A 27,616-nucleotide genomic window follows, 5' to 3' on the forward strand; every position below is an offset into this window, starting at 1 on the left:
CTGATATGGGCACAGTGAGGGTGATATGGGCACAGTGAGGCTGCAATAGGCACAGTGATGCTGCAACAGGCACAGTGTGGCTGCAACGGGCAAAGTGTGGCTGCAACGGGCACAGTGTGGCTGCAATGGTGGGCAAGGTGAGGCTGCAATGGTGGGCACAGTGAGGCTGCAATAGTGGGCACAGTGTGTCTGCAAAGGTGGGCACAGGTGAGGCTGCATTGATGAGCACAGGTGAGGCTGCATTGAGGGGCACAGGTGAGGTAGCACTGATAAAGTTGTTTTTAATATTTATTTTTGTAACTTATATTTGCATAAAACATTTAAGTGTAATTTCATGAGATAACTTATGAGGGTGTGTTTAGGGGCAGGGCAGGGTTGGGCAGGGTAGGGATTGAGTGGGGCACTGGTGGCAAGTAACCCTTGAGGCCTGGCTAGTAGCTCAGAAATTTTGAGCCCTGTATATATATATAATATATATATATATATATATATATATATATATATATATATATATATATACACACACACACACTGTTTGTTTATTTATGTTTTCTTACTTTATTTCAGAGCAGATCTGCTTTGAAGTAAAAAAGATGAACAATTGTATATGCTGACATCTCACCAAAGCCTCCCCAAAAAATATTAAAAAAATTCTAAAAAAATTCTAAAAAATTTAAGTGTAAAAAACTACAGACACCACTCTCCCCTGCCCTACCAACACTGTCCACTGTCCCAACCCTCTCCCCTCAAAAGCATTGTGTAAAACAAATTAAGAAACAAATTAAATTGTAAAAAAATAAATTATTAAAAATAAAAAACTGACACCGTCCACTGCCACATATCACCCACCCCCTTCCCCAGAAGCACTGTGGAAAAATATTAAAAAGGTGATTTGCGGGCGCGAAGCGCCACCTCCCTGAAATTAGTTTACCACCTCACTGAAATGAATTTTTGCAGGTTAGGATGTCTGCCATATATCAGCACCAAATATTGCAACGAGCCATTTACAATAGTAGGTATCCTGTCAGACAACACAGCCAGGGATCTGTGTAATATCCACCCAAACTGAAAATCCTATTGGAAATATGAAATTGATACCATGGGTACCAGAGGTAACAGGTTAACTGTCCTCCAACCTCTAGTCAGGAGCAGACATCTATCGGATATGCCTTTACAATGCAGAAAGCAAGTACGTTTACAATAAGTGGAAACACCATGGTCTCAATTTTTGAAGGGTTGCTCAGCACAGATTTTTTTAGAGGAACATATCAAGTTTTGTCCTGCAAATTAAACATGGAATGTTGCTGATAGCTGCAGGTTACAATCCCATTTTTAATATAATTTTGTTTTCTGCTAGTGTTCATACATCAGACACAAACCTTTTTTAAAAAAAAAAACTTTTTCTTGTAAATGAATTTCTATTATATGTGTTATAAATAATACATACATCTGAAAGTTTACTTACCTCTGTACATGCCAAAGTATCCTTCTGAGCGTATTGTTTTAATAAGGCAGTCTGACCTGCAAATAAACCAACAATTGTCATTATCTGAACATTGTTCAATCATGTTATTTTATACATGGTACCTGCAAAAGTAAATGGGAACTCCTACATGCTCCATTTCGATCAAGAACATTTTATCAACATAGGTTGCTGTCCTGTGTTCTCGTTTAAAAAAGCAACTTCAGCAACAATTGAAACCATCTACTAATTCTATCCAGTAAATAAATAACAACTGTTCTTAGATCAGAACGTTCACTCGGTGTACCTTATTTAATCTGAGTTCTGTGTAATCCCCTGAAGAATAAGCACGCATAGTACCATGATGGGTTGGTAGGAGTGCTGCAGGAGTTTACGTTCCCATACCTATAATGTACACTAATCATTATCAAATTTCCATAGTAGGTCGAAATATAAAATGTGGCTGTGAGAAACTTATTGGCAGAGGCATAGCTTGGAGCTTGTGGGCCCCGATGCAAAAGTTGACCTGCCCCCCCCCAATTACCACCCACCACTTCCACCGTGCGTGCAGATACATCCACTGCACGCCAAGATACTCAAAGTGGCTTAAGAGTTTTGAGTTCCCAAAGTTCCTCTTTACATCAGAGGACAGGGATTACCGCTGGAGAATCAGAGGACAGGGACCCCTGGCAGGTCACTTGGCAGAGCTCCTTTCCCATCCCAGCACTGTATACAACTCCCCCCCGCCCCCACACTAGACTGCTCCTCCCCTGCAGGGCTGAAATCACATTCCGTTACACACAGTCTCTCGGTCTGTTTCTGACTTTTATGTTGCCCTTCTGGCCTGTGAAATTCTTCGGTCAGAACAGAAGTGTAGTAGCAGTAGACAGATACGCCCTGTGCAGATCATGGTTGACTGTCTGTGTTGTAAAGCAATGTGATTTCAGCCCTGCGGAGGAGGAGCAGTATATGGGAAAGGAGCTCAGCAGCCGGGCATAGTATCCAGGGCAGAGGGGGTGGTCAGGGGGCTTTGGGGGGTGCAACTTTGATGTGGGAGGGCAAAGCCATGTGACATAAAGTCTGGAGCCTGTAGCCCCAATTGTCAGGGAAGTGCGGTAAGTGGACATCCCCCAGTCGGGGGTACAGAGAATCCCATCTGGTGACTAGAAGACACTGAGCGGTGTCTCATCGGTCCCATCATGGCTATAGGAAGGCATTGTCCTCCTCTGGCCTTGCTAAGCACAGTTACCATTCCATGTTGCCAGCACATAGCACAGACACTTCCCCATTATGGGTTCTTCTCACCTTGTGCTCCTCTCCATTCAGGAAATGCCTCACAGCTTCTCCCCAGCCAGACTGGAGGGGTGTGGACTGTGGAAGGCTAAGTATAAGCCCAATACTGGAGCATGGCTGTGGGGCCCTAGGGCAGATCAGAGCTGGACTTTGTGGAGGATATGATAATATGACAGGGAGGCTGCTGGGCCCCCTGGAGCTAGGGGCAGGGTTGCGATTGTGACCCCTGCAACCCCTTATGCTATGCTCATGCTTATTGATAGTGATTTTTTTTATATCATTCTTTCTGTGTGTGAGGACCAGCAAAGAAGTGTTTCAACATCAACAACAGGTGCGTTCCAGGATCAACTGAATGCAGCCAAAGTGAATAGGGTGGATTGGTGCAGAACAATCATTTTTAGAAATTTATTCTAGAGAGGAATTCCGGATGGGGAAGAGGGAAGATATTAGGATAACATCACTGGAGTTCTGCCTTAATTTTATGACTGCAGCGTACCTTGTAAGGCTGGACACTGCAGCACCCAATGTAACTCACAAGTGTAGGTATGAATGGGCCTATGGCGTTTCCCTTTGTCTTTCACACTTAAACTGTTACCAAACCCACAACAATAAATCAGTCTGTATATGCAGTAAAGCATACTTGTTATACTCTCTGTGGAACCGATGGGGCTAATCCTCCATATTGTGTAAAAAGGCTGTTTTATCCAGTCTTCTCTGATCCTCTCCTTCTTCCCCTGTCCCCAATCTTTTAACCTTCCTGGGCCACATTGGAAGAAGTGGAATTTTCTTGGGTCACACATAAAATACACTAACAATAAGGATAGCTGATGAGCAGAAAAAGTCAGGCTGATCACAATTTAAAGTGGAAGTAAAGTCCACTTTTTAACTTGTACCTAAAGGTAAGCCTATAATAAGGCTTACCTGTAGGTACAGAGAATATCTATATTTAGAAGATATTTACATGGAAAGCAGCTGATGTTGTCACCGGTGCATGCACTCTGAAGGGACCGTGCCATGCTTTCAGAGCTCCTACACTCAGGGGTTACATCATCGAGACCCCGGCCATTCTTGCAGCCGAAGCCTGCGATTCCAGAAGATAGACCAAGTGAAGATGGAAGCCCCGAGGAGCTGTGATAGCGTTGCATTGGAGAGCTCTGTGTGCAGAAGCCTGTCATAATGTGCTAGTATGCTGTGTATGCTAGCACATTATGGCATAATGCTGCAGGGCCCCATTTATTTTTTATTTTTGGGGGAGCAGTTTACTACTGCTTTAACAATCACTGATAAAGATAATGTACCTGAGTAATAAAACAATTTTTATTAGTAATATACATTTTTTTATAAAATTAAAAGAGGGCAACATAAAACTAGTGCAATAGTTGACACTGTTTTCAGTTAACGAATGCATCAATATCTAGTTCAATGGATGTAGTAGAAAGTGCTCCGCAAACCGTTGATGCTACAGAAATTCTGCATAATAATAATAATAATAGAAATTTTCAATGAATTTTCAAGGTGCTCATGAGATTTGGTTCTAATTTTGCCCTTCCTGTGCTTCATCCTTGAAAATAGTTGCTCACAAATATAGGTACTGAAGGAAACTCATGACATGAATAAGACGTGATTGTAAAGGGCAAGATATTTCTGGGGGGGAAGATAAAACTTATAAAAATCCAGTAAAGAGACACTGCCTAGTTTTTCTTCTGGATGTGTTATCGGAAAGTGTATTTTCTTTTTTTTTTTTTAACCTAAAATTCCCCAAAAATCTACTTTTAAAGTAAGTTTACGACTTTGTGTTGGGCCAAATTCATAGCTGTTGTAGGCTGCAGGTTGTACACCCCTGCTATAACATAATAATGAATTGATAAAAAGGAAGAGTCATTGGTATACATTGCACAATCCAAGTTGAATGTCAAGCAACTCCACTGAATCCCTTCGAAATGGTTATACAAAGCTGCTTAACCACTTGCCGACTGCTACACGCCGATTTACGTTGGCAGAGTGGTATGGGCAGGCAAAAGGACATACCTGTATGTCCCTTTGAATTTGCCACCGTGGGTCCCGCAAACTCGATGTTCACTGGCAGCCCGCGATTGCGCCGAGGAGAGGCATAACAGGGAGATGGCTATGTAAACAAGGCATTTCCCTGTTCTGCCTAGCAACATAACAGGGATCTACTGCTCTACTGTCATTGGGAGCAGTGATCTCTGTCATGTTGTAGTGAGCCCAATGGGGAGCAGTGGTGGAGGAGCAGTAAACACACCGCTCCTTCACTGCTCCAAAGAAGCTCGGACTTTCACACTACAAACAATGGTGCAGCTTTTTTAGGGCGGATTGCAGGCGCTATTTCTAACGCTATAGCGCCTGCAAAACGCCCTGGTGTGAAAGGGGTCTTATGCAGTAAGCAGTGGCTATTTGTAGCTCTGATCGCTGTATAAATGTCAATGGTCCCAAAATAGTGTCAAAAGTGTACGATCATTCCGCCATAATGTCGCAGTCATGATAAAAATCGCAGATTGCCGCCATTACTAGTAGAAAAAAAAATTATAATAAAAATGCCATAAATCTATCCTCTATTTTGTAGACGGTATAACTTTTGAGCAAACCAATTAATATACACTTATTGTGATTTTTTTTTTTTTTTTTTTACCAAAAATATTTAGAAGAATACATATCGGCTTAAACTGTGGAAGAAATAATTTTTATATATTTTTTTGGTATATGTATTATAGCAAAAAGTAAAAAATATTGCTTTTTTCTAAATTGTCTGTCTTTTTTTGTTTATAGCGCAAAAAAAATAAAAACAGCAGAGGTGATCAAATACCACCAAAAGAAAGCTCTATTTGTGGGAAAAAAAGGACTTCAGTTTCGGGTACAAGCGACGCAGTGCCGTATCGCAAAAAAATGCTCTAGTCAGGAAGGGGTTAAATGCTTTTGGGGCTGAAGTGGTTAAAGGCTAAGTTCCCTTTTGTAAAAAAAAAACAAATAAATAATAAATGCAAATTATTTTGCATGTTAAAAAATGCGCGTTTATTATTTTTTACCATGGAACCTGCACAGTATTGCATCCGCAATCAGTAGACCACAGGTGCAATGTTAGGCTCCTGTAGACACTCCTGACAGCAATCTGTCCATACCTCCATATTGGTAGACAGTTAAGCCGGACACATGGACCAAAATCAGCCGGTTCGACAGGAGTCAGCCGACTTTCGGCCCATGTGTACAACTATCTATAAGACCGGCTTCTGACGAATGGGCATGATGGAAAACCAACATCTGATTGGCATCTTATCAGAATACAGAGGTACAAAGGCACAGCAGGGGAGATTGCCACACTAACATCACTTGTGTTGAATGAAAAAAAACTCTCAGGAAGTGAACTATCAGGGTAAGTGCCCTGGTAGTTCATTAAGAACTACAAGATGTCTGCCACAGTGGGAGATGGGACTTCTAGTTTATTCATTCACAGATCGCTGTTAATGAATGACGCAGCTGAGCGGAGGTCCGCACAGCTGTACTGTTTTTAAATTGTGACAGGGGGTGCAGGGAGAGGATCCCCTTGTCACAAGAGGGGATTGTGAAGTGCAAAGCTGCTGCATTAGTAAATTGTTGCATGGTAAACCCTAAACATGGGTGTAACATGTAACATGTTACTAAAGGTGAACTTATCCTTTAAAGATTGGGCAAAACATATGAATTTTGCTTGTTTCATGCCAGGCTTTAAAGCAGCACTGTCAGGGCAACAAAAATTTCTAAAAGAAGGGTCCCTGTAAAAGAAAAGCATTTCTACTCACCTCTCCGGTGACCTGTGCCCCACCTCTGATCCATTCCAGCCCTGCAGTTTCCATCGGAGTCTTTGGTATTCCACACTTCACTGCTAAGATGTGTAATGCCATGTTATTGTAATTTCAAAAGTAAGTGCCAATCTTTTGAAATCTGCAGCTATTATTAAAATATCACTAAGGCCGCGTACACACGCGCGGACTGTTTGCCCAACCTTGTTCGTCAAACAGTTTCGGCAAACAGTCCGCTCAAAATTTGCATGAGCGGACTTGCCCACACACGAGCGGACTGTTTCAACGAACTGTTTGCCAAACAGTCCGCTCAACTTTTGAAATGAACGGACTCGCCCACGTAAGGCGGAGGCAAATCCGCCCATTTCGAGCGCGTGTACAGGTAGGCGGGGCCCGCGAAGGAGACGTCGCGGGCTCCGCCGCCTGGAATGGGCTTAAAGGGGAACCCCAACGCCGAAAAAAATCGGCGTGGGAGTTCCCCCAAAGTCCACACCAGACCCTTGTCCGAGCACGCTACCCGGCCGGCCAGGAAAGGGGGGCGAGCGAGCGCGCCCCCCCTCCTGAGCCGTACCAGGCTGCGTGCCCTCAACATGGGGGGGTGCCTTGGGGAAGGGGGGGCCGCGCGGCCCCCCCACCCCAAAGCACCTTGTCCCCATGTTGATGAGGACAAGGGCCTCTTCCCGACAACCCTGGCCGTTGGTTGTCGGGGTCTGCGGGCGGGGGGCTTATCGGAATCCGGGAGCCCCCTTTAAGAAGGGGGCCCCCGGATACCGGCCCCCCACCCTATGTGAATGAGTATGGGGTACAATGTACCCCTACCCATTCACCTGTGAAATAAAGTACAAAAAAAAACACAACACAGGGAAAAAATATTTTATTGCACAGCTCCGGGGGTCTTCCGTCTTCGGGGGTCTTCTCGCCGGACTCCTCCGCTATCTGTGTGTAGCTCTTTTACTAGCGGAGGAGTCCGGCTTTCTTCCTCCCCGCCGCCGGCCTCTTCTCCCGACTTCGGGGGTCTTGTCCCCCTCTTCGGTTCTTCTGCCGGGCCACCGCGCCTTCTTGTAGCTCTTTTGCAGGCGGTGGCCCGGTCTTCTGTCGCCGCTGCCTTCCGTTCTTCTGTCGCCGCCTTCGGTTCTTCTGCCGGGCCACCGCGCCTTCTTGTAGCTCTTTTACAGGCGGTGGCCCGGTCTTCTGTCGCCGCTGTCGTCGCCGCCGCCGCCACCTTCCGTTCTTGTTCTTCTTCTTGTTCTTCTTCTTCTTCCCAGGAGATGTTGACTCGACGAGCTCTCCCGCCGGAATGCCAGAGCCGCGCTGTGCGGTCACTTATATAGTGACAATGGGGCGGTGTCACATGGTATATGTCACATGGGTTGGTCACATGGGTTGATGTCACATGGGGACTATGACATCGTAAGGGGGCGGGGTCACCATGTGACCAACCCATGTGACATATACCATGTGACACCGCCCCATTGTCACTATATAAGTGACCGCACAGCCAAGGCACCCCCCCATGTTGAGGGCACGCGGCCTGGTACGGCTCAGGAGGGGGGGCGCGCTCGCTCGCCCCCCTTTCCTGGCCGGCCGGGTAGCGTGCTCGGACAAGGGTCTGGTGTGGACTTTGGGGGAACCCCCACGCCGATTTTTTTCGGCGTTGGGGTTCCCCTTTAAGCCCATTCCAGGCGGCGGAGCCCGCGACGTCTCCTTCGCGGGCCCCGCCTACCTGTACACGCGCTCGAAATGGGCGGACTTTCCGAGCGGGAACAGTCCGCTCATTTCGAAAGTACAGCGGACAGGCCCACACACGGGCGGACTGTTCGCTCAAACACGGTTTCAGCGGACAGTTTTTCGGAATTTCCGAAAGACTTTGTCCGTCCAACTGTCCGCTGAAACTGTCCGCTGAAAGCCCACACACGAGCGGACTGTCCGCCCAAACACTGTTCAGCGGACAAGGTTGGGCGAACAGTCCGCCCGTGTGTACGCGGCCTAAGTGATCCTGCCATGAAGGTAATCATCCAGTTAGGGTTTACATCTACATACATAACTGATAAGATTACTTACATGAAGCTGACCTCTTTTACATGTACATTCATAAAGACACTGTAAACAGCGCTGGCCGGTCAAAAATAAAAATTTTTTTGGGGGAGAGTGCGTCAGACAGTATGACACCCCCCCCCCCCCCCCCAGTTGGTCGGCCAGTAGCACTTGCCCCATCACCGGCAGCTTCCCCTGCTCTGGGGCGGCGGCCTCCCATTCTCCTGCTCTCCACGGATTATCACGGCTATGGCGGCTTCCGTTGCCTCGCTCCTTCTCTGCAGCCAATCAGAAACCGGTCTTAGGGGCAGTTCACACTATTGCGATGGCAGACATTGCATGTAATTCTCAGCGCCACTGCTGTTCCCATTACATGCAATGTCTGTGCGGTGTGATGTCAGCCATACAGATAGTATGGCTGATATCGCACGGCATTTGGTGCAAACACGCACAGGACCCTTTTTTCTGTTCGGACCAGAATCCATATGTGATCCGATTCATGTCCGAACTGCCAGTTCGCAGTGCGATATGCGAGCTGAAATGGGGGTTGTCGTTAACATATAATGACACTCCCCAGCAGCTCGCATATGGCAGTGTGAACTGCCGTGCGTGTCGGGTGCAATGTGGGAACCTGCAGTTGATTCGCAGAGTTCTCGCATCGCAATAGTGTAAACTGGCCCTCACACCTGCTTCTGATTGGCCGGATTGAGGATCAGTGTTTCAACAGGGAATATTCATTCGCTGTTGTAACACATCTGGGTGGGCTCTGTTCACGTTCTCTGTGACCGGAGCCCACTCTATTTTAAAGCCTATTAGAGCCTCTGACTTTAATCAGGTGCTTAAAAAACCCAGCTGCTGTAAGTCCTGTGCCCGGTGCCCTGATAGGGGGTGGCTGCGGGGGCTATGGAGAGATTCATGCATGAATCTCTCCATTGCATATAGGGGGTGGAGTGGAGAGAGGGGCAACCCTAATGGACGGTCCGCCACTCACTGTAAAAACGATACATTCTATTCATACAGAATTTATATAGCGCTAAAAGTTTATGCTATATAAAAGGGAGACAATACAGTCACAATACAATAAAAATACAAGAGGCTCAGAAGAGCTTACAATCTAATAAATCCAGCATAAATTCACAGAATTTGCGTTTGACACAATTTTTGTTGCTAGGAAATGTAATCAGTTCAATGATCCGGCCTAAGAGCCATACTGTATCTGTTATCATGTTTCTATGCAAACTCAGCATCTGATGTTTTGTGTGGTTTCAGCATCATATGACTTCTTCCCATCCTCAAGGACGTAATGGAGGTCAAAGTCTGGGAGAGGTAGAAAAACACTGAGGTTTCCCAGCCTTTCCTCCCATTTCATCTTTCCTATTATATATCAAGATCAACTGGATTTAAGAACTAAAAAACACATCCATTTACATACATGGCTTTTTCTAAGTTGGGGACATAATGTTACATATGAAGGACAGTAGCGATAACTAACAAAATCAAAGTAGTCGTATTCGATAACTTTCAGGACTTATCTACATTTAATTCTGTCACAGGGAAAGGTCATGTTTTAGCCAAATACATTTTGTCTAATTATGACTTTATGAAACTACAGCATGGAAAGTCCCTGATCAGCAGCTGCAATACAAGGTATCAGCAAAGGGAAAGGGAAAGGTACATTATTGGACACTAGTACTGGAAACACACGGGTGATTTTTTTTTGCTAGTACAATCCTGCTATTCAAAGCGTATTTATGGTTAAAATGTAAAATCATATGTAGCACTAACCCCCGAAGGAGCTGCTGGTTATTTTTGGGCTTACCGTTACCTTCCGTTCTCCTTATGACACGTCTAGGGGATGTCCCGTGGTAGATGGCCCAGTAACTTGAGACAGACAATAGATCCACTTGAATGGATTTTACTTGCAAAACTCAAACCACTGAACAGTCTTTCAACTTGGGATCAGAGGGTTGGAAAGGGAAGTTCAGGTACTCTCAATGTCAAAGTCCAAAAACGTTAACGAACTTGCTTACTTTGACTCCATCCAGAGAATAGCCATTCGCAGCTGGATGGTCACTCAGGTTGGACAGTCCTTCTCTCACAAGGCCTAGCAGCCAACAAGGTGCTTACCCAGGAACAAAGTCTTTGTCACAGACGTTGTTGCAGAACATGTAGGGAAACTAAGCTTTAGAACACTTGTAGGATACCTGGATCTTTCAGCCTGCTTGGCGATATCCACAAGACCGGATTCTTTCGGTAACTTCAGCCCTTCCAGGCTCTTGTTAAGAAAACCAACCCCTACATGGTGTTCTTCTAAAGAGTCCTCCCCTGGAATGCTCAAAGTACAATGGGTCTCTCCCATTGTACCCAACCACCTCAGAATCCTCCTTTAGTTTCCTCGCCCTGGGCTAGCCAGCCCCGGGCATTACAGTCGGGTGGATCCGCACCCCAGGCCATGGCCTTCCTTGGGGCTGATCAGGAGGACCAGGACCATGTAATCAGCACATCATACTGGGACGGAACCCTGAACCACGTGATGTCCTCATCTTAAATACCCTCTCCCAGAGGGCACAGCGAGAGGGCTACTCCCACTGACCTGACTCCAATTGAGAGAGTAATTTAAACACCTGACCAGACCCTAGTTCCACGCCTGTCAGAAGAGACAGTGCCCCCTGTGGCCAGGCTGAACATTTCACAGTCCAGTCAGACTGATACAGAAGTCAAATTTAGACAAATAATACCCAAACCTAACTGCAGCTTAGGTAGAGTTTAATTTTGAAAACACATAGCGAAATGTTTCCTCGGAGTGTCTTCCGGATATCGCGGCTCCGGCGCTGTGAGTGGCCGGAGCAGCGATATTGTCACTCCCGTGCATTTCTTTCCGGCAGGGTCCGGCGCCTGCTGGGCTTCCAGCCGAGAAACTCCTGTTCTGCAGTCAGCGGGTCACTGCGAGGGGAATATCTCCTATACCATACAGGTTTAGGAGATATTTTTTTTACTTACAGGTAAGCCTTATTATAGGCTTACCTGTAGGTAAAAGTAAAAAAAAAAAGAGTATACAACCGCTTTAATAAGAAGGGGATGATTTTTGTTGTGCTGTACCCCAGCCATGGCATGCATATACTCCTGTATGGCTGTCTTTTCACCTTAGTGGTGGCACTTAGGGAGAAGGGGGGTGGTATATACACAGCTCCCCTGTTTGTTTTTAACGACCCTCGTCGCAAACATAAACTTGGTTTTAATTTTACGACGCTTTTTATGACCAAAACATATTGGGGGTTATTTACGAAAGGCAAATCCACTTTGCACTTAACGTGTACTTGGAAGTGTATTCACTCTAAATCTAAGGGGTAGATCTGAAATGAGGGGAAGCTCTGCTGACTTTATCATCCAATCACGTGCAAGCTAAAATGCTGTTTTTTATTTTCCTTGCATATCCTCCTCGGATCTACAGTGACTGCACTTCCAAGTGCACTTTCAGTGCAATGTGGATTTACCTTTAGTAAATAACCCCCATTGCTTATAGGGAACCTAAGCTGGTGAGCGCTGATTTTTAGAATGTACTATTAAGAGCAAGAACGACTAGCAGAATTGTTTTTAATATCATTATCCAAAAAAAGAATGATGTGAGACAGCGGAAAAAACTTTAGCAACTTTTCTACTTACATGCTGGTGTACATTCGTTGGCCATTTTGTTGGTTCTGTAGACGAGTCTTAGCCAAGTCAATGGGAAAGACACAAGTTACACCAATCAGTCCAGCTATTCCTCCATTTATCAGCTTGGCAGGCAAACTGCAGATAGAATAATGACAAAGTGATGGAGAGAAATGAAATCTTATAGCCAATGTCTGTCTAACTAATGTCCTGTTCATTAATAAGAGAAGAGTGGCAGAGAGAGAGCCCTATATATCTTTAGTCATTGGGATAGAGTAAGACAGAGAGACTTCATCAATTACAAATATGAGCTAAGAAGTAAAGTACGACTCTAGAGAGATAATAAAAAACACACTTTCATCCAATCAATTCAAATCTATTAAAAAAGAATTAACTATATATGTAAATACAATTAGCATATACAGTACTGTATATTTGGATATATATTTATATTGGCTTCCCATAATCCCTTGTTCTGTACTCAGACATGGAGATGGAGTCTACGCATACAGGATCCGAGAGCACAGGGATGACCTCATGAATGTTTGGAGCTTCTTTCCTACGTTTAGTAGGCTGGGGGGTGGATGGGTGACTAATGAAGAATACGTATAGCAGCAATTTTATTTCATTAGTTGTCTATCAGATAAGTGAGAATCATTAAATATAATGCTAGGGGTGACTAGGGAGCTGAACTCTGCACAAGGTAGATCCTTGCAATTACAAGGATGGACTAGGGTGGATTACAAGGATTGCGATGGATTTACGGTATATTGAAAAATAGCATTGACAGCCTCAGATTCAAAAGTTTTTGTCTGGAATTAGAGTAAACAAACCTTGAGGCTTTAGAACCACCATAAAATACACATTGGGGTTGACTTACTAAAGGCAAAAAGACTGCTCAGTTTTCAAGGGAATTTCCCCAAAGCTTAGCAAATGTGGTAAAATTTCACTTTGTAGAGAATACCCAATCATGTTCAAGGAAAATAAAACAACTGCATTTTTGCTTGCACATGATTGGATGGTAGAAACGCGACAGAGCTTCACCTCATTCACTAAGCTCTGGGGATAAATCCCTTGCAAAGTGCAACTTCCCTTGTAACGTGAACAGTCTATTTGCCTTTAATAAATCAACCCCGTTTTCGCCACCTCTCAAGGACTATAGCCCAGTATGAACTCTACTAGTTTGAGCATCGCATTGTACATTTATACATTGATATACATTATAGGGATAAAGCATGCACCACCATTCACCGACAGTACATGGACTTGATAGCAAAGGAAAATCGAATTGAAAATGAAGATGAGGCCTAATGCAACCAATTAGAAAATAACTATTGTTAGTCGTGTTTTGACCAAAATATTTAAGTTGCACTCAATAGTATAAGATGGATTTAAACTTTGAAGCAAGCGTATGTTTGCCATAGATTTTACCTCTCCTTTTCCAGAAAGGGAAATTTAAGAAATCTTAAATCTGATTGGTTGTTGTAAGCAGTGGATGTTTTCTCATTTCCTCCATCTTCAATGGATCTGTTCCACACTGGGGGTTATTTACTAAAGGCAAATCCGCTTTGCACTACAAGTGCAAAGTGCACTTGAAATTGCACTGAAAGTGCACTTCAGAGTGCAGTTGCTGTAAATCTGAGTGGTAGATCAGAAATGAGGGGAAGCTCTGCTGATTTTATTAGCCAATCATGTGCAAGCTAAAATGCAGTTTTTTTTAATTTTCCTTGCATGTCCCCCTCGGATCTACAGTGACTGCACTTCCAAGTGCACTTTCAGTGCAATTTCAAGTGCACTTTGCACTTGTAGTTTGCACTTGTAGTGCAAAGTGGATTTGCCTTTAGTAAATAACCTCCAGTGTGGAACAGATCCATCGACAGTGGAGGAAATGAGAAAACATCCACTGCTTACAACAACCAATCAGATTTAAGATTTTGTAAATTTTCCATTCTAGAAAAGGAGAGCTAAAATCTATGGCAAACATACGCTTGCTTCAAAGTTTAAATCCATCTTATACTATTGAGTGCAACTTAAAGCGGTTCTCCACCCTAAAGGGGAAGTTCCGCTCATCTGATTCCCCCCGCCCCTCCGGTGCCACAATCGGCACCTTTCAGGATAATCCAAGTATCTGCACCCACTTCCGGGACAGACCGCCGCAGATGCCCCCCCCCCCCCCCCGTTGTGTTCTGGGAAACACACAGTTCCCAGGACACAGCAGGGACCAGCAGAGACGCGCAGCGCGACTCGCGCATGTGCAGTAGGGAACCGGGCAGTAAAGCCGCAACGCTTCACTTCCCAATTCCCTGACACAGGATGGCGGCGGGGGCAGCAGAGAGGCGAGCGATCGCTCGTCATCTGCCGCCGACATCGCTGGATCCTGGGACAGGTGAGTGTCCATTTATTAAAAGCCAGCAGCTGCAATATTTGTAGCTGCTGGCTTTTAATATTTTTTTTAAGGTGCAGAACCACTTTAAATATTTTGGTCAAAACACGACTAACAATAGTTATTTTCTAATTGGTTGCATTAGGCCTCATCTTCACTTTCAATTCGATTTTCCTTTGCTATCAAGTCCATGTACTGTCGCAACATCAGATTTAAGATTTCGTAATTTTTCCATTCTGGAAAAGGAGAGCTGTAGATCCGAGGGGGACATGCAAGGAAAATAAAAAACAGCATTTTAGCTTGCACATGATTGGATAATAAAATCAGCAGAGCTTCCCCACATTTCAGATCTTCCCCTCAGATTTACAGCGACTGAACTTCCAAGTGCAATTTCAGTGCACTTTGCACTTGTAGGTTGCACTTGTAGTGCAAAGTGGATTTGCCTTTCGTAAATAACCCCCATTGTGTTTACTATAGCGCTTAATTAAAGAGTTTGTAAGACGTAGCTTTATTGCATGGGTCATAGAACTGTACTATGAACTTTGAACTCATCTTGTTAAGAAAAATAAAGCGAATTTATCTAGGATAAGAAGGAAAGCTGTCCTGTACACAGATACAGAAGTGACTGGGCAGGTCCTGGCAGAAATACATTATATTTATAGCCTATTATATTGCAATCTAATACATTTGGAATGGTATCTCCTGGCGCTTTCCCAGCTATGAAAATAAATGTTCTTCTGACATGATCCTGGAGAACAAAGCACGCAATGACCCAAGCCTGTCATTCTACTACATAATATACATAACAGAACGCACATCAAAATATCGCCACTATGTCACTCACCTAATTTGTTTATCAGCCATTTAATTGCAACCTAATCCAGATAAAAATCAAGGTCTTTCCTGGTGTAGTGGCGATTGCTTGGGTCTCTGGAGTCTGCCAAGTTTCTATGAAAGACAAAGCAAAGACAAGCTATTCATTGATAACAAGCAAAGCGCCTAATCCCACAATCACCAGCATGTGTTACCTGAAGACTTTGCTCCAGAGCTCTTCCCTGCACACCCCTCCTTTCTCACCATCTATAGAACTTTCCACTGTATTTAACACATTCCCCTCTGAATGGGATCCTCCGCCTTATGTTACATCATGTATAATAATAGGAAGGATAAAATACAGGATTACCCGTGTACAGTTCATTGCTGCCGGACAAAGGATCCTGAGCAATACTCAATATAGCAAGACAAGTTTTCAAAAGAATGCAAGGGCTATTCATAATATTATCTAGTATGTATTTATTTATATTTTTACAGAATAACCCAAAAAAATTTGGTAGATGAAAAAAAAATCATCTAATATACCTATAGTGACTTCCGATCTTTTATTTGTCTGTTAGGGCCCATTCACACGAAAACTAATCCACAATCTGCAGTAGGATGCATTGCTCTGCTATTCAACTTGAATGACCCCCAAATACAGAATTACCCTTCTTGCACCTCCATTACAGCCTACCACAGCACATGGTAACATTACTATGGGTCATGTGCTCTGCATCTGAAAAAATAGTGCCATTTTAGTTTTGATGCAGGGATATGCAATTAGCGGACCTCCAGCTGTGGCAGGACTACAAGTCCCATGAGGCATAGTAAGACTCTGATGGCCACAACCATGACACCCAGAGGCAGAGGCATGATGGGGCTTGTAGTTTTGAAACAGCTGGAGGTCCGCTTATTGCATGTCCCTGCACTATAGTGTGCCAACATAAGATTTTATTATTTATTTATTTCGGGTACTTATATAGCGCCGTCAATTTACGCAACGCTTTACATATACGTTGTACATTCACATCAGTCCCTACCGTTAGAAATTAGAAAAGAAGTTAGAAATAGCACCTGCAATCCGCCCTCAAACTGCTGCTCCATTCATTCCAGTGTGAAAGCCTGAGGGGTTTCACACTGGAGCGTTGCGCTGGCAGGACGTCAGGAAAAGTCCTGCCAGCAGCTTCTTTGGAGCGGTGAAGGAGCGGTGTGTTTACCGCTCCTCCACCGCTGCTCCCCATTGAAATCAATGGGGCAGCGCTGCATTACTGCTGGCAAAACGCTGCTATTGCAGCGTATTGCGGGCGGTTTTAACCCTTTATCAGCCGCTAGCGGCGGGTAAAAGCTCCCCGCTAGCGGCCAAAATGTGATGCAAATCCGTTGGTATAACGCCGCTAAAAATAGCGGGGTTTTACCGTCGACCCTATGGGTGCGGCAGTGTGAAAGGGGTCTTAGGCCCCATTCACACCTGAGTGTTTTGTAGCTTGAAGCCTGAAGCTACAAAACGCTGGAGGGGGAAAAAAATCTATTACCGTATATACTCGAGTATAGGCCGACCCGAATATAAGCCGAGGCCCCCAATTTACCCCCAAAAAAACTGGCAAACTTATTGACTCGTGTATAAGCCGAGGGTGAGACATGCCTGTCCATCCCTGTGTGTGTGTCCGTCCATCCCTGTGTGTCCGTCCATCCCTGTGTGTCCGTCCATCCCTGTGTGTCCGTCCATCCATCCCTGTGTGTGTGTGTGTCCATCCATCCATCCATCCCTGTGTGTGTGTGTGTCCATCCATCCATCCATCCCTGTGTGTGTGTGTGTCCATCCATCCATCCATCCCTGTGTGTGTGTGTCTCCATCCATCCATCCATCCCTGTGTGTGTGTGTCTCCATCCATCCATCCCTGTGTGTGTGTGTCTCCATCCATCCATCCATCCCTGTGTGTGTGTGTCCATGTGTGTGTGTGTGTGTGTGTGTGTGTGTGTGTGTGTCCAGCCTACCTGTGTCCCGAGCCTGTGTCCCGAGCCTCCGTCCCGTGCCTTGCCTCCGTCCCGTGCCGTGCCTTGCCTCCTTGCCTCCGTCCCGTGCCGTGCCTTGCCTCCGTCCCGTGTCGTGCCTTGCCTCCGTCCCGTCCCGTGCCTTGCCTTGCCTCCGTCCCGTGCCTTGCCAGGATCGCCGCTCTTCGTCGGCGCCTCGGCGGCCATTCTAAAATTCAAAAGCCGCGCCTCCGCCTTCGCCTGTGATAGGCGGAACACTGAATTTCCCAGCAGCCTGTGTTCCGCCTATCACGGACATCGTCTCATCCTCGTCCGTAGTACGAGGATGAGACGATGTCCGTGATAGGCGGAACACAGGCTGCTGGGAAATTCAGTGTTCCGCCTATCACAGGCGAAGGCGGAGGCGCGGCGTTTGAAGGGTAGAATGTCCGCTGTCTGTCTGCTCGACACGCTGATCGAGCAGGCAGACAGCGATGACTCGAGTATAAGCCGAGGGGGGCACTTTCAGCCTCAAAAAAGAGGCTGAAAATCTCGGCTTATACTCGAGTATATACGGTATTCTCAATGGATATGGTTCACATCTCCACTCCAAGTCGTCTGAAGCTCAAACAAGCTCTGGCCCCTTTTTTGTCGCTCTAATTGGGCAGATTTGGGCATTTTTCTTCTTTTTCTACTGGTGGCAAAATGGCATAAAAACGCAAGCAAAATTTGCTGCAAAAATAACACAAATTCCGGGTAAAATCGCACAATTTTCTGCCTGAAAACGCTACACTCAGGTGTGAATGGGGCCTAAGGTCCCTAATGCACATTCATACATACACATACTAGGGACAATTTAGACAGGATCCAATCAACCTACCAGCATGTCTTTGGAGTGTGGGAGGAAACCGGAGTACCCGGAGGAAACCCACACAACTTCAGGGGGAACATGCAAACAGGCAGGTAATGTCATGGTTGGAATTCAAACCAGTGACCCTTTTTACTGCTAGGTGAAAGTGCTACCCACTACACTGTGCATTAACGTGTTCATTACTGCTCTGCAATGCAGCGCATATGTCTGAATGGACCCTAAGACAATTGGCAACCTGACATTTAGACACACAGAAAATCCACCATTTAAAAAGTTTATCGATGAATTAAAAAAAAATGAATAAACTAAAAGTAAACCTGTCATTAGAGAAATACATGAACCGTTGACTTCTGTTGCACCCCACATTTTGGTGTGTTTCATGAAAGCGCACCAAAGATGCAGCATGCAGGACTTTTGGTGTGCTTTCAGTAAACGTGCCAAAAAACGCAGGACATGATAGAAGTCTATGAAAAACCACAGGTATCCCACACGAATACAACAGATAAACTGCACTGCACTTGTGCTGCGGCCAAACTGCAGTGTGAAAGTGGCCTTAGGCTAGCCAAGCACATGGAGAACAACAGTAGATTCCTCACCCATGCTAACAATCGTGAATGGAGGAGTGTGCACTGCTTGCTATTGTAAATCGGGCAGCTGCAGCACCTGCGGCTGTCTAAATGCCTGAATAGTGACTTCTGATTGGATGCAGTCAATGCTTGGCCACCAGGCTCAGTTGATTTTTTTAAATCAACATTAGTCAAGCTGGGTGGCGCGCAAATGAAATTTCAGCCAATTCAGCAAAAACGTGCCAAAATGAGAGCCGTGCATGGTCAGCTTAGGAAGGTGCAGAACCTGTCTATGCTATACGGATCACAAACTGGTTGAACTGAAATAGAAAACCTTTGGCAGAGAAAACACATATTCCCTACTAGATTGTAAGCTCTAACGAGCACAGCCCTCTGATTCCTCCTGTATTGAATTGTATTGTAACTGTACTCTTTGCCCTCATGTTGTAAAGCGCTGTGCAAACTGTTGGCGCTATATAAATTCTGTATAATAATAATATATGTGCTTCACCTGTGTTTATAGCCAAAGCCTAGAGTTGCTACTTTTAGGGCTAGTTCATACTGGAATGTGCGCATTCGCACACGTGTGTTTTTGACAGCCCATTCATTTCAATGGGTTACCAAATGCACGGGGACATGCACAAAGTACAGCATGTGTGGCAATCAGAATCGCTCCTCACCAAACCGCATGGCACTGTGGTAGTGCTCACACGTTTCCTAGATGCTTTAGCATTGCCATTAACAAAGGCAGCATGTCCCTGTGCGGTGCAGGAAATGCACATTTCCCATAATGCAATTGGTGTAAATGGACCCTTAAGAATATTTTTTTTTACATAATTTTCCACTTGAAAAAAATCCTAGTTTAGATTTATCACATTGACAGTCTTATTTAGCATGTATCATTATTTATTATCTATCACAGCCGGAGTAATATAAGACTCACAGATCTCTGCCATGTTAACGTTGTGTAGCACCCTGGAGTTTAGGCAGGGTTGCTCCTCACAAATTTACTTGTCAGGAATAATTATCCTATTTGATTTCTCCCTAAATGTGGCCTTGTTGCACTTTTCTCTTCTACCACTAGGTGGCCGGGTACTTGGTGGTACTAGATATGAGAAGGACAACACAAGGTCAGATTATGGATGTATGGGGTATCTCAGCCAATAGTCAGGGGTTTTCTTGGATCCCGTGGTCTACTGGGAGAGTCTATATATCTGGATGGAGTCAGGGGATCTGTGTTCTGTGCCACCTGGACGGCTGTCTGGGTGGACATGTGTTGCACTGCCCGGGCTGCTAGGCTGGAGATGGGGCCTATCCCGGGCACATCTGGCTATTAGGCTGTCTGGGGGCCTATCCAGAAGCAAGAGAGCAGCACAGGATTGTGACTGAGGCTTGCAGTCCAACCAAAAGTGACGGTTATGCCACCTGGAGAACCTGTCATGGTCGGAGGTAGAGGAAAAGCTGTCGCCAGTAAAGGACTATCCACCTAATTACCAGGGACCACAGTGAGTAACTGAAGCAAGTACTGGAGCCGCACTCTCACCAACCGAGGACATTGAAGAATCTGGAAATTTCAGTGGGAATCAAGCCGGAGACCCAGCCAGGGGAGGTGACGCTTGCAGAGCAGCCTTGTGTGTCAAGCCAGGGACCGAGCAGGCCAGTGGGGGTGAAGCTTGAGAAGTATCTTGTTTGCCAAGCTAGGGACCCAGCAGAGAAGCGGGGGTGACGCTTGAGGAAGATACCCCCATGAAGATTGGAAGAGCTCAAGGGATTCAGTAGCAGTGAATCAGTGGGTCTAGTGAGAGACTGGGAGCTCAGTGGGCTGAAGAACTACAAGGAGAGATTGTAGTGAAAGAACTGTTACATTTTTGTTAGGAACTGTTAAAGACTGTTGCCATAGGAGACAGCATTCCTCGTCTTGCTGGATGCCTTTCCATACATGGCTGTTCTCCTATTAAAGTCTCGGAGTCTGACAATTAATTTTGCAACTACCTAAGGGTGTCCTTGCCCTAACCCTCTCCCCCCCAAAAAAGTTTGTTAAGAGAAAAAAACTTTCTTTTGAATTCAAAAAGTGTCTGGCACCCAATAAGTTTAACTACTGTGCACCCACCATTAGATCAAAGGGGGCCTGGGACCTTTCTACAGTTGTCTAGGTGGGATCTTCAACCAAATTCCCCTTTTAATACATCAGGTCATCAAGGTAAATACTTGCCTTGAATTGCTCTCTTTGACTTTAATGCCAAGCACTAGTTCCAGAGTAGTTGCATCAATGGCAGCAAAGAGGAATCACTGACCATGGATTAACAGGTGACTAAAAAGGGCTACAGCTATTAGCGTTTGCTCACATACTGTAGGTATGTGCCCTCATAATAATTCCTTTAAAGCAGGGGTCTCCAAACTTTCTAAACAAGGGGCCAGTTCGCCATCCTTCAAATTTTAGGGGGGCCGTACTGTGGGCAGAGGGAGTAGAAAATGTCCTGGTGTCAGTGGGAGGAATAGTGCCCCATCGTTGATGTCAGCGGGGGGGGGGGGGGGACGACGACGGGGGTAGTGCCCCATTGTTGTTTTAAAGTATAACTAAGAGCAAAACGTTTTTTTGTTTTTTTTAGTCTTGGATAGAGTGGAGAGGGATTAGAATGTTTGTCAGTGTTTTTTCTTTGCTGTCTGTGCCCCCATTAAGGATATTAATCCTCTCTATTTGTCCTGTTTACCATTATCATTGAAAGTGGTAGTAAAACAAAATCACACATTTTGGGTTGTCCCCAGAAAAGTAATAGAAGGGAAATCTTCCAATGAGGACACTAGTTCTAGTGACCTAGGGGGTCCCCTAGGAATTTGCAGAGATCTCCTATCACTTCCTGTTTGGCTATGGGACAGGAAGTGAAGGAATATCTTTGCAATCTGACAAAAAAATCTGACAAGGGTTAGTACCTCCTCTTGCTCTATCCAAAATGAAAAAAATAAAGTTTTGCCTATAGTTCTACTTTAACCAATCCATCATTTAAGGCCCAAAAAGGGAATAAATGCAGTCTTAACACAAGGCATGTCAGTCTGTTTTCTTGTATGTATCCAAGCCTTACCAATACTGGTAGAGTAATGGGTTTTATGAAATGGCACCACTGCCATCTGTGCATAGAATTTAGAGGTTAAAGCCAACATTGATGTTTTACTATAACAGGTCTGAATAAAACTAAGCAGTCTACATGCTTTAAGACTGATCAGTCCTTCTGGGAAATGTCAGTACTACCAGACCAACATACCGTCATCTGTTTTGAAGTCTAGGCTGATGTAATAGTCATATACTATTCCAGCAGTTCTCATGCCAAGAAATGTAAATGTTCCCAAGCACTGATATGTCATTCATGGAGTCCCCAAGAGTCTTCAGTAGGGCAGTGCAAGGATCATTAATTATGTGCAATAGCCCCTAACAGTCAATCCAATTTCAGTGAAAAGTGACCTCTAGTAGCAGTGGGTTCCACATCATATCTAGTTCCTGAACTACCTTACCCAATAATCTCATGTGACCATTGACATTATTCCATTATCTATTGTTTTATGAGGTCCCCAGGTGACAAGATGCTATCCTGTTTTATATAAATGCAGTATATAATTCAATAGGCAGCAATTTATATGGTAAAGAAGATGTCACCATCCACACAAAATCTACTTCATAAGTACACTCACCAGCCACTTTATTAGGTATACCTGTTTAATTGCTTGATAACATAAATTGCTAATCAGTCAATCGCATGGCAGCAACTCAATGCATTTAGGCATCTAGATGTGTAGATGACTTACTGAAGTTCAAATCGAGCATCAGAATGGGGAAGAAAGTGAATTTAAGTGACTTTGAACATTGCATGGTTGTTGGTGCTAGATGGGTTGGTCTGGGTATTTCAAAAACTGCTGATCTACTGGGATTTTCATACACAACCATCTCTAGGGTTTACAAAAAAATGGTCTGAAAAAGAGAAAATACCCAGTGAGTGGCAGTTGTGTGGACAAAACATGCCTTGTTGGTGTCAGAGGTCAGAGGAGAATGGGCAGACTGGTTCAAGAGAAAAAAAAAAAAGACAACAGTAATGCCGCGTACACACGACCGGACTTTGACGGACTGAATTCCGTCTGACTTTGACGGACTTTCGACGGACTTCCGTCGAATCGGACCTATCTACACACAATCATACCAAAGACTGACGGATTTGACCGTGATGACGTAGGACCGGACTAGAATAAGGAAGTTCATAGCCAGTAGCCAATAGCTGCCCTAGCGTCTGTTTTCGTCTGTCGGATTGCATACAGACGAATGGGTTTTTACACCGGACTCAAGTCTGTCGGAAAGATTTGAAACATGTTCTAAATCTAAAGTCCGTCTGATTTTTCAACAGCAAAGGTCCGATGAAGCCCACACATTGTCCAAAGGATTCCTTCCTTCGGACCTTTGCTGTTGAAAAGTCCAGCCGTGTGTACATGGCATAACTCAAATAACCACTCGTTACAACCAAGGCATCTCTGAACACACAACACACTGAACTTTGAAGCAGGTGGGCTACAGCAGCAGAAGACCACACCGGGTGGCACTCCTGTCAGCTAAGAACAAGAAACTGAGGCTACAATTCACACAGGCTCACCAAAATTGGACAATAGAAGATTGGAAAAATGTTGCCTGGTCTGATAAGTCTCCATTTCAGCTGCGACATTCAGATGGTAGGGTCAGAATTTGGCGTAAACAACATGAAAGCATGGATCCATCCTGCCTTGTATCAATGGTTCAGGCTGGTGGTGTAATGGTGTGGGGGATATTTTCTTAACAAACTTTGGCCCCTTAGTACCAATTGAGCATCCCGTAAATGCCACAACCTACCTGAGTATTGTTGCTGACAATGTCCATCCCTTTATGACTACACTGTACCCATCTTCTGATGGTTCCTTCCAGCAGAATAATGCACCATGTCACAAAGCTCAAATCATCTCACCACTGGTTTCTTGAACATGACAATGAGGTCCCTGTACTCCAATGGCCTCCACAGTCACCAGATCTCATCCAATAGAGCCCCTTTGGGATGTTTTGGAACGGGAGATTCGTATCATGGATGTGCTACCGACAAATCTGCAGCAACTGTGTGACGGTATCAGGTCAATATGGACCAACATCTAAGGGGAATGTTTCCAACACCTTGTTGAATCTATAGCTTGAAGAATTAAGGCAGCTCTGATGGCAAAAGGGGGTCCAAGCCGGTGCTAGCAAGGTGTACTTAATAGAGTGGCCAGTGAGTGTATATTTCACATATATTTACCCTATATATAAAAAATAGGGAAGATTTACAATGACTATTAAAGCAAGACAATCATTCTACTATTAATAATTCCATCTTTTTTTTCTCTGGAGATTATGTATGCGTGAAGATGGGAAAGTTTTCCAGTTCTAAAATTCTAAATTTTGTAACAAAACATATCTGCCTAACATGGATTGCTTTAAAGCTCTGATCTCAGAATGGCAAATTAAATATTATCACTTTGCTGTCACGTGAATATTAACCAAACATAGAGTTTTGTGTGCCAGTATGGGTCGGGCAGGGGCGTGATAAGGAATATCATGTGATTGTGTTATTTGTGCACACATACTGCACTAGGAAATAACTGCGCTATGTGCAAGATCAGCACAAATACATAAATGCAGAGTTACAGAAAGCAATACAAGGGGAAGAGTGGAAAAGGAGAAAGCACTTGGTTGGTTAAACACGTAAGCAGAAAGTATTGAGGATTTGTCAGATTGTAATGCAGGGTAAAGAGATAAAATACGATCAAAGTGCCATTCTGCTACCCTGTAATTGCTGACTCTTCTTCTGAAAATTCTAGCTGGCTGGTTGTCCTTCTAATGCTTTGGTATCAGTACTTTCCGAGCGGCTGACCTGAAACAAGTACAGAGATAAGGAATTCAAATTTTTTTCTGACTCACCTTTACTATGTGATTACTAGAGGTCACCAATGTAGAAATATCATAGCTAGGCACAGTTGATGATTCTCCTGAAGCTCAACTCCTGGAAACTTGAAAGTATCATGGTCTGGGGCTGCATGAGTGCTGCCAGCGCTGAGGAGCTACAGTTCATTGAGGGAACCATGAATGCCAACATGTACTGTGACATACTGAAGCAGAGCATGACCCCTCCCTTCAGGGACTGGACCGCAGGGCAGTATTCCAACATGATAACGACCTTGAAGATGACCACTGCCTTGCTAAATCAGCTGAGGGTAAAGGTGATGAACTGGCCAAGCATGTATCCAGACCTAAACCCTATTGAGCATCTGTGGGGCATCCTCAAACGGAATGTGGAGGAGCACAAGGTCTCTAACTTTCACCAGCTCTGTGATGTCATAATGGAGGAGTGGAAGAGGACTCCAGTGGTAACCTGTGAAGCTCTGGTGAACTCCATGCCCAAGAAGGTTAATGCAGTGCTGGAAAATAATGGTGGCCACAAAAAATATTGACACTTTGGGCTCAATTTGGACATTTTCACTTAGGGGTGTACTCACTTTTGTTGCCAGTAGTTCAGATATTAATGGCTGTGTATTGAGGTATTTTGAAGGGACAGCAAATTTACACTGTTATACAAGCTGTACACTCACTACTTTACATTGTAGCAAAGTGTCATTTCTTCAGTGTTGTCACATGAAAAGATAGAATAAAATATTTACAAAAATGTGAGGGGTGTACTCACTTTTGTGAGATACTGTGTATATGACCCCGGCACATTGATCTCCCTGCCGACACAGTGAAAGAGAAGAGTGTGCATATTTCCCTCATGGGGGAGCTGGTAAGAGGGAGTTCTTTCTATTTTCCTGCTGGCACTCAGAGCGATAATGCTAATGGGGTTATTATGGTTGTGCCCAGGCACATCCGGCACACCCTGTGCGCACGCCTTTGTGTGAAGCTCAGACATGAAATGTGAACAACGCATATCCCTCTATAGTGTGTACTTGTCTCAATCAAGAGCACTAAGTGCCATTTCTGTCTGCCACTTTGTTTTTCTGCTAATCATTTCTGACAAGTTTTCTTGACACCAAGAGAAAAAAGGTGACAGGGGAGTGACCTCCAGCTGATTGAAAGCATCAGCTCTGTTCTTGTGTGCTGTGTAAGCGGGGGTGGGGGCTGTCCCTTCCATCCAATCAGCTCTCAGAGTGCTCCTTACTGAGCTCTTCAGAGTGTAACTTCAGCTCTCCACCCCCTTTTTTCTCACAGTTCAAACAAGCTGTCTAAATTCTGCACTTTGAATGACTGTAGAGAAGAGAGTACTGCAAATAAACAGGTACAACTTATGTAGGAGGATTTGATTCATGTCCATGTATTACTTGAGGACAGTCACATCACTGGGTATATGTAAGGGTTTACACTTTAATACTTGGGATGATTAAAAAAATAGAAAAGGAGGGGGAGGGGGTTTTAGAGGGATTAGAGGCATGGAGTGATAGAGAAATAGATAACAGGAAATAAATAGACAGAACATGTAGGGATGAGCGAGAAATTAGGGGTAATATGTAAAGAACATCTTGGTATTGCCCCATGGTGTTATGTTCTGTTGTTATATATGCTCTATTTTTGTTTTTTTTTGTTTTTCTTTATGATTCTGTCTCTCTTTTATAGTTTTGTAATGATAAAAATTGGAAATAAAGAAAGAATAAAAAAAAAAAAAAAACAATAAAAGAAATAATGAAACTTAGGCTTTAGAAACGTTGGAATGGCAGGCAGAATCTCTGTGATATTGCCCGCAGCTCCAAAGTGCGCAACACGTGTTAGGGCGCCATTATTCTTAAGGCCTCTTTCACACGACCGATCAGTTCAGGTCCGTCTGTCAGTTTTTTTAGGCGGATCTGAATGGATGCTCCATAGACCTCTATGGAGCGTCAGATGTCATCGGTGACATGTCCGCTGACATCCGACCCGCTCCGATCCGAAAAAGTGTGACGGAGGAAAAACCTACCTTTCCATCTGTCGGATCGGGTGATGGACTCTGCGGTCCGCCGTCATCCGATCTCCCATAGGAGAGAGCGCCGCTGTGACAGGTCCGTCCCTGCGCAGTGTGCACAGACAGACCTGTCATCTTCCTGCTCCGGCGATCCCCGCTGAGCAAGCGGATGTCCACGGGGCGGATCAGCACGGATCCGCCCCGTGTGAAAGAGGCCTAATAGTACATTCTGCTGTGATTGTCATGCAACAGAATTACATGGCAATCGCTATAAAATGTGTTTATAAATTGTGCTAAGCTTGTCCCCCAAAAAGGAGCAGAAGGATCTTTTGGGAGACAAAAGCGCATACGGCCGCCCATGAAAATGGATGGGCTGCCCTCTGTGCAACATGTGGAATCGCAAGCAGTATGAAAGCACGTTACATACACTATCTTGCCAAAAGTATTGGGACACCTGCCTTTACACACATATGAACTTTAATGACATCCCAGTCTTAGTCCGTAGGGTTCAATATTAAGTTGGCCCATCCTTTGCAGCTATAACAGCTTCAACTCTTCTGGGAAGGCTGTCCACAAGGTTTAGGAGTTTGTCTATAGGAATGTTTGACCGTTCTTCTAGAAACTCATTTGTGAGGTCAGGCACTGATGTTGGATGAGAAGGCCTGACTCGCAGTCTCTGCTGTAATTCATCCCAAAGGTGTTCTATTGGGTTGAGGTCAGGACTCTGTGCAGGCCAGTCAAATTCTTCCACCCCAAACTTGCTTATCTGTGTCTTTAGAGACCTTGTTTGTGCACTGGTGTGCAGTCATGT

General features: G+C 44.6%; 1 protein-coding gene across 2 annotated transcripts in view; it reads right to left on the bottom strand.

Moving 5' to 3' along the window:
- The window catches only part of SLC25A22 (solute carrier family 25 member 22), a 163,344-nt gene that overhangs the window by 81,452 nt on the left and 54,276 nt on the right, over positions 1-27,616 (bottom strand). The window contains exons 1-4 of one of the 2 annotated variants that reach the window (XM_077459818.1): positions 15,646-15,684; positions 15,462-15,565; positions 12,247-12,372; positions 1,466-1,521 (exon numbers count right to left, since the gene is read on the bottom strand). In XM_077459818.1, coding sequence (XP_077315944.1) covers positions 1,466-1,521; positions 12,247-12,372; positions 15,462-15,481 — 202 coding nt within the window. In that variant the 5' untranslated portion in view covers positions 15,482-15,565; positions 15,646-15,684. Of the gene's footprint in view, positions 1-1,465; positions 1,522-12,246; positions 12,373-15,461; positions 15,566-15,645; positions 15,685-27,616 lie in introns of those variants that run through there. The other variant, XM_077459810.1, reaches the window with a different exon arrangement.

The sequence above is a fragment of the Lithobates pipiens genome, unplaced genomic scaffold, assembly GCF_037356315.1.
Source record: "Lithobates pipiens isolate NorthernLeopardFrog02 unplaced genomic scaffold, aLitPip1_a1.2 Scaffold_10, whole genome shotgun sequence".
Classification (NCBI taxonomy): domain Eukaryota; kingdom Metazoa; phylum Chordata; class Amphibia; order Anura; family Ranidae; genus Lithobates; species Lithobates pipiens.